The sequence below is a fragment of the Pygoscelis adeliae genome, unplaced genomic scaffold (assembly GCF_000699105.1).
Source record: "Pygoscelis adeliae isolate BGI_AS28 unplaced genomic scaffold, ASM69910v1 Scaffold108, whole genome shotgun sequence".
NCBI classification, from domain to species: domain Eukaryota; kingdom Metazoa; phylum Chordata; class Aves; order Sphenisciformes; family Spheniscidae; genus Pygoscelis; species Pygoscelis adeliae.
In genome coordinates, this window is record NW_008825498.1 from 1,612,286 (window position 1) to 1,619,382 (window position 7,097).

Genomic DNA, 7,097 nt, shown 5'->3' on the forward strand with positions numbered 1-7,097 from the left:
GCCAAGTACATTCTCCCATTGCCTTAAACAACCCCACTTCAATCATCCTTAATTTCATAACGCCCAAAATCACAGGAGTTTAGATGAGATGGATGTACCCCTTTCTAATCAGGGTTCAGAAATAAGAGGTTGCAAGGAATGGTGGGGAAAGATGAGCATCAACAACAGGTCAGACCAAACATATCACCAGCTACAGATAAATTCCCAGAAGGCAAAGCCTGCCCATCACCAGGATCCCTCTAACCACAGCCTGCCCCAGCGCAAGTGAAGGCTCAGCCCATGGGGAGAGTCACTGCCACCAGGAATTTCCAATTGGAGTAGACCCAAGGGGAGCATTCTCCACGTTTCGCAAGCGGGGTGCCAGCAGAAAGCCAACGTGAGGGGCCCGCGGGCATGGCCCCGAGCACGGGCAGAGCTGCAGGGTGGAGGTTCAAGGCTTTTCTGCCAGACAGCCCCAGACCTGAACTTTTTCAGATGAACTGGCTGCCACCAGAAACATGCTGAAGAGCGATATATGCCGGGGCATATTTGCCCATGCAACTGAGACCGACCACAACCAGGGCCTTGAGACACGTTAGCACTTGCATTGTATCTTACAAACCCTCCTAGTAAACATTCCCTAAACGAGAATGTATATTCCAGGGAGGTGCCCAGTGAAGCCTGCCCTGACCCTCGCAGGCTGCTCTGGCACCGCTGACCCTGGGTACCGATGCATCACCCTCCTGAACACGGCGGGCAATGACTCCTGATGGGGGCATTTTTAGAAATCCTGTCTGCCACTGCAGAACTGTAAGTGATTGTCATTTGGGCTGGAGGCCTGGCTGGGTTTGTCTTTCAAACAGCTCACAATAGAAACCTCTTTGCAGAAGAATTTGTTGAAAATCAGTTCAGTGAGGGAGAGAGGGATTATTGCTTTGTCATGGTAGCTCTGCCCCGGCGTGTTGTGTGGCCTTCATGAATGCAGTAATCCTCCCTCTCTCTCCATTTGTTAAAGAAGAAAGATGCCTGACTCAGTATTTCTCACTAATGGCAGTTACTATTTTTTGCCTGTTTCCAACATCAGTGTCTGTTGTTTTAACGCTGTTGGAGAACAAAAGCAGACGCTGGGGCCTTGCAGAGCAGTTGCAGAAGCAATCGGTGACTTGCAGATTTTATGTACTCTAAATGCTGTAAGCGTAACGTGTTTAACGCGGCAGCACTGCCCTCCCGAGGGACGGGGACTCACGCTTCATGCCTGGGTCAGAGGCAGCAGCGGACTTCAGCCCGGGGAGGAGGTAGAGGCAGGGCTGGGGGGGGGACTGAAGGTAACAAAACTCTGGCTGCCACAAGCCCTTCTTTTCTTTCTAAAAGCTTGCTCACACACTAAGGAAAACAGCATAACAAAAATGCTTCAGTTTCCCAGCTGCTAAACGTGGCAGATAAAGGCTAACGCAGACCTTCAAAGAGTGCCATGGTTAAAATTTATGAATTCTTTTCAAGAATAGCTAATACACAGCCAGTGCTAAATATTCTATTAATCCCAGCACAGCATCTTAACACGCATCCACGGTCCAGCTTAAAGCCTAACTTTTGTTTTAATAAGGTAACAAAACCCACTCTTCTCCATCTTAACTAACTCAAAAGTGAATTCAGAAGAGCCCCCTTTCCCCTTCTTTTTGTGCTTTCCCAACCCCTGGGTCTGACCCTTCCCAGGATGAGGCAGAGGCACTTTAGGAGGAATGAAATCACCCTGGAAAACCGCATCCTCCAGAGTGGTGCCAGCACAGAAAGGAAGAGAAAAATGAGAGGAGAGCAGAGGGGAAAAACAGCGATTAAAGTGATCTAGTGACCGAAATAACACTGCACACAGGGTCGCTTACTGATGTGAAAAAGGCAGCTATTCCTGAAAGCTGGAATCCTGAGGAGCATAGAAGGGAATCCATCACACCGAGTGAGAGAGCCTGGAGCTCCCTGCGGCCGCGGGGCACCGCCCCACCGCCCAGTGCCGGGCTTTAAAGCATAGGGCAATAATTAGAGTCACTGAGCAATTACCATCTTCCTCCTTCAAGCCCAGGTGTATGAACTGCCACGCTCTGCCCGGCCCCAGGGCACGGCACAGCTCCCTGCCACCGCTCACCCTCACAGCCTGTGGGTTTGGCATGAGAGCAGCAAACCTTCCCGGCTACGCACCTCTGCTGCGTAACATCAGGCTGGAAAAATCATACAAAGCTGCTCCGACCTGCTACCTCACAAAGCCCCCCTGCAGCTGCAGAGCCCCTTGCCGGGGTGCCTGCTGCCCATGTACCCCCTTACTAGGGTGTGTACCCCCTTACTGGGGTTTATGCTGCCCCTGCATCCCAAACCTGCTCCCTCGCCCAGGGAGAGCATGCGGAGCGAGCGGGCTGCCCAGGGATGGACCAAGCAGACATCTTGTAGGCAGCATTTCCAAGCCCGAGGCATCCGAGCCGGACAGCTAACCCTGAGGACAAAGATTAGAAAAGAGGCAGAAAAGGGCTTTCCGCACAAAGTGTTTTGCAGGGTGCAGGAGCCGGGCTGGCTGCTGTGCCCAGGGTGCCAGCCCCAGCCAGCCCCAGCTCTGGCTCCGCACCACTGACTCACAGGGTGACATCCAAAACCCTTTTGTCCCCTTCAGACTCATTTCTGGAGTGGTATTGTCCTCTCCGAGTCAGCCTCCCAAAGATTTGCACTTTGCCCACAACAGTCTAGACACAGAGTTCATAAATGAATCATGACTTTCTTGTGCTCATAAAGTCTGTCCTTGCTTCTGGCTCTTAATTTAGATCTGTACTTCAAGAGTCGAAATCTGGGCGTCAGCCTTGACCTCGGATCTTTTCTTCCCACATCTCTGGAGTTAGTAAATCCGACTGTCCCACCTCCAGATGAGCCCTGCCAGCACTCCCCCATGCAGCGACCTTATTTCCGCAGAAAGCCTGACTTCACCATCAGCACCTCCCAGAGCAGCTCTCACCGCTGCCCTTCGCAAGCCAGAGACAGTGGCTGGATGGCTTCTCCTCCAGAGATGTCCTTGGGCATCCCCAATGCTGCGCAGGGGCAACCTCCTGGTGCCCAGCAACCCCCTGTGCCCTTCCTCGCTGAGCTCACACCTCCTCCTCCTCCTCCACCCACACGTCCCTCTGCATGGACAGGGCCGCAGGGAGAGCTGCTCTCCTGCCGGCACCGCGAAACAGCTCTCCTGTACCCCGTCAGGGCCCTGCCCTGGGTCCTATGAGAGCCACCGACCACCCCGAGGTGGAGCCAGCCCCGGCGGTGGCCCGTGCAAGGTGCACAGTCGCCCTTACGGGCTCCCACCCAGCATCCCCAGCCCAGGGTTTGCAAGCAGGCAGCTTGCCCAGCCTGCAAGCCGACCTTCAGGGCACCGTCACCCTCACTTGCTTAGGATGGCCCCCGAATTGTACGCTGAGCCCGTCTGATCTGTGTTTGGGTCACAGGACACGAGCAGAAGCCAGGAGCGAGTTATTTCACCGTTTGCTCTCATCCCGCGCTGCCCGGGCGGACAGGAGGGGGAGATCTTTACCGTGACAAATCCAGTCTGTGCAGCAGAAGATGAACTCCCGATCCAAGCTGTTCGCTTATACCAGAGACACTCTGCACACCGTAAAGCCCCCTGAGCTCGGTGCCAGACGACCTGGCTGCTTTCTGCATGTCTCTCCTGCCACGCGCTGCCTGGGACAGTCGCACACACGCGGCCGTGGGCACAAGCGATCTTCTGCATCCCTGCACCGTCCAGGCAGGAGATGGACCACCCTGTCCCCTCCGCGCGTTTCCAAACCCACCCCCAGACCTTGCGCAGGGCTGTTCCCATAGCTGTGGCCTGGCAGCTCCCCAAAGCTGCCCTGCCTTTCACCCACTCTGATTATTTTTTTCTCCAGAGAGGTCACTCATTAATTCTGTAACAGCTGCACATCCTTACAGGGCCTGTTTATGTTGCACAGAAGAATACTACTCCATTGGGTACATTTTCCACCGGAATTTCCATGTCCCTTTATATTTGAGTTTCAACTGCAGGTCAAATCTTGGACATAAAATACAAGTATTTAACATCAAGTAAAACACCCTCCCTTCCCCTTCCTTAATATTCCCTTTGCAGCAGGGTGTTCTAAAAAGCTTCTGGCTGATGGGAAGAGTTTACTAACTCCTAAACTATCAATGGGGGGTTTGTAGCTTACACCTAACCTGGTGCAGGTGCGCATGCGTGGGTGCCACACGCAGCAAATGGTGCAGGCAGTCAGGGGATGCTCATTTACTCCCTGGGGACCCTGCACCCCGGCACGGGGGCTGAATGCGCGGCTCCTGAGTAAGAAAAAGATAAAAACCCATTGGGGTCCCGGCCGCGGCATCCCTGGCCGGGCAGGCAGTGACGGCAGCTGCGGTTCCCCAGCCGTGGAGCTGGCACATGGTGGTTCGGTCCCATCGCCTGAGCCCGGCTGCATCCATCGCCCCTCTCCAGGCTGGCTGCTGCATGCCCAGGGCTTCTGAGAGTGGCTGCCTGCGGGGCGCCCGGGACGGGCAGCTGGCAGCATCAGGCGTTTTGGGGGATGTTATTGTGTGCGAGCGCAGTTTGGATCAGCCCTTTCCTGTCCACGTAGCCCTGCAAATAGGGGATGTTTGTGCCCTAAGACCAGCCAGGTTTCAAAGGGGAAAGCTACGTATACTGGGGTGCATTTATGTAATTTTTAAAAATTTGGCTGAGCTAGGACAAGCATCTTATGAATTGCACTGGGATGGAGACGCTCCATAAACATATAAAACATTAATATCGGCATTCAAAGTCCCTGCAGGACCCACATCACTGCAGCCTGCTCCCAGCACTCCGGTTACTCCAGGGCCGTGAGCAGCCCGGCCACTGTCATGGTGCAGCAGGGCTGGCAGCGCTCACATCCCACGGGAGCTACGAGGCTGCCTTTTGTGTCCCCAAGTTTTTTGGTTTAGTTTGGGGATTTTTTCCACTTAGATGATCCAGGGCATCTTTCTGCCTCCCGTCACTGCTAGCACCCTCGGCTGCATCCCTGTGGGTCAGCCTGACCCCATGGCTTTCCCCTAAACCAGCTGCGGAAACACCGGGCACGACAAACATCCCCGTGTCTCTAGACTGCCCACGCGGGAGCTGGAAATAAACAGCGTGGGTGTCACCTCCGTGGACAGCACTCTGCAAAGCGCTCTGCTACAGCAGCTGAGTTTCATCAGGTAGTTAAAATTGCAGACTTCTCTCCTGCGACGTGCTTTTTATGGTGGTTTGTTGTTTATGGAGATGAGAAAGGGTAGAAGAGCCTTCGAAAAAATATCCCCTAGCCTCTGAGGGTACTGTTATGGAAACCCGTGGCAGCGTCCGAGGCAGGGCACTGTTTTCCTTGGAGCGGTGCAGCAGCGGCTGCCTGCTCCTGCCTGCTGACACGCAGCCTGTGGTCGCGCTGCCTTCTTCACAGATGTCACAGCAAGGACCAAATTGGTGCCCACCTCTTTACGGACGCAGGTGCCTCGGTATACCCCTGTCTGGGACAGGGAGGACCAGAATTAGGGCTGTGTCTTCTACCGAGGTCTGACACGTCCCGGCATGTGATTCATGCTCCTTTCTAGGCTGGAAATGAGGATGACAAATGGACAGCCCAGTGTCCGTGGGCCTCCAGAGCCACCCGCTGCCTGGAACTGAGAACTCCCCAATTTTTGCCTAACGACCATGGGTCAAAGAAGCGACTTGTCTGGCTGTACAGACAGCAAGAGGTGGAGATGCACAGCTTCTCTCGCTAGTTTACTCTAGTGGCTAGTTATCCAGGGCTAATTATTCTGGGGTTTTTTGCTGACCTGCTCATCTGCACTTAGCAAGATTCAGCTCCGAGTTTGCCTTGCTCCGATCTTACATTTGAAGCTCTCCTTGCATGCTCTTATGCACTGCACTGGAAGGCATTTTCTCCAGCCTTGGAGAAAAGTCATGCAGATAAGAAAATAATTATTTATTGGAGGATTTTCCTAGTAATAGCAATTATTATCTCAAGCTTTTGTCACACTGTTAAGTTATTGAGCAACAGTGTGCACAGGAAAACACAGCCCAAGCTGTTTACTCAGGCAGCTCAGAGAAAAAAAACAGGCATTAGCATCCATAGCTAGTAGATGCTAAATTTAAAATAAGGTATTGAGCAGCAGAATTAAGAACAGAATTCTTCCAACCAGTTTTTCTTAGAACTTAACAAGACAAGCTATATAGTCCTTATACAAATACTTCAGAATGAACAGAATTAACTCTCTGCACATTTTCAGTGTAGTAAGCCACTGCTGAGCTTATGGTGAACCCAGAAACCAAGTGATTTTCCTCGGAACAACCGAGACTGAGACTGTGCTGGAGGAAGTTTGATTTCTGAGTGATGATATGTCTACTGATGGTTAACCACAAGGATGGATGTGGGGTTTCACTTGGCCTGGAGATGAAACCCTCAATTCCAGCATCCTCTGCTTCTTTGGGGAAGGACATGGTATAAAGTCTGAACCCAAACTCAAATCCCAGTTTTGAAGCCTGAGCCAGCCCTTGATTGAGCTTGGCCACCCTTCAGAGGGCCAGCTGCAGGAAGTGTTGCATCTGACACCACGTGAAAATTCCTGCTTTTCACTCCTAATTCAAGCCTCATGCCTTATTAGCAACAGCACACCGAGATTTCAGACCCATCTGAGCGCCGAGAGATTGGCAAGGGCTCATAGAGGGTGAGCAAGAGGAGCAGTGACCAGGCATGTACTGAAACAGGGCCATCAGCAGGAGTTTTTGCCTGGGATGGGACCAGGGCTCAGCAGGGACTTGGTACAACAGAAGAATCAGATCAGCCCCTTGGCGTAACAGCATTGCATAGAGTGAAATTTTGGGGCTAGAATCTGTCATTTGGTGTCAGCCGCTGGTTTTACCGGGGCAGAGCTGGCCTGCGAACAGGCTCCCCGCCGCAAGCAGCCAAGCGTTTGCATCTCCCGTATCGAAATGCTCCAAGAGACAGAGAGAAGGGAGGAGAGCTGGAGAAAAGCACCCATAACCAGAGCAGCAAAACAAAGCTGGGAGAAGCCTGCCCATGGCCAGGAGTGGCGGCGGCCGGCACTGCCGT

General features: G+C 53.0%; 2 protein-coding genes across 2 annotated transcripts in view; both read left to right on the forward strand.

The window, feature by feature from the left end:
* Nucleotides 1-3,229, forward strand: part of LOC103923181 (acrosin-like) — a 32,649-nt gene extending 29,420 nt beyond the window's left edge. Inside the window, exon 3 of the mRNA XM_009331461.1 lies at nucleotides 3,098-3,229. Coding sequence (XP_009329736.1) covers nucleotides 3,098-3,229 — 132 coding nt within the window. The remainder of the gene's footprint in view (nucleotides 1-3,097) is intronic.
* Nucleotides 1-7,097, forward strand: part of FGF1 (fibroblast growth factor 1 (acidic)) — a 32,450-nt gene that overhangs the window by 8,226 nt on the left and 17,127 nt on the right. The gene's annotated exons all lie outside the window — the stretch shown is intronic.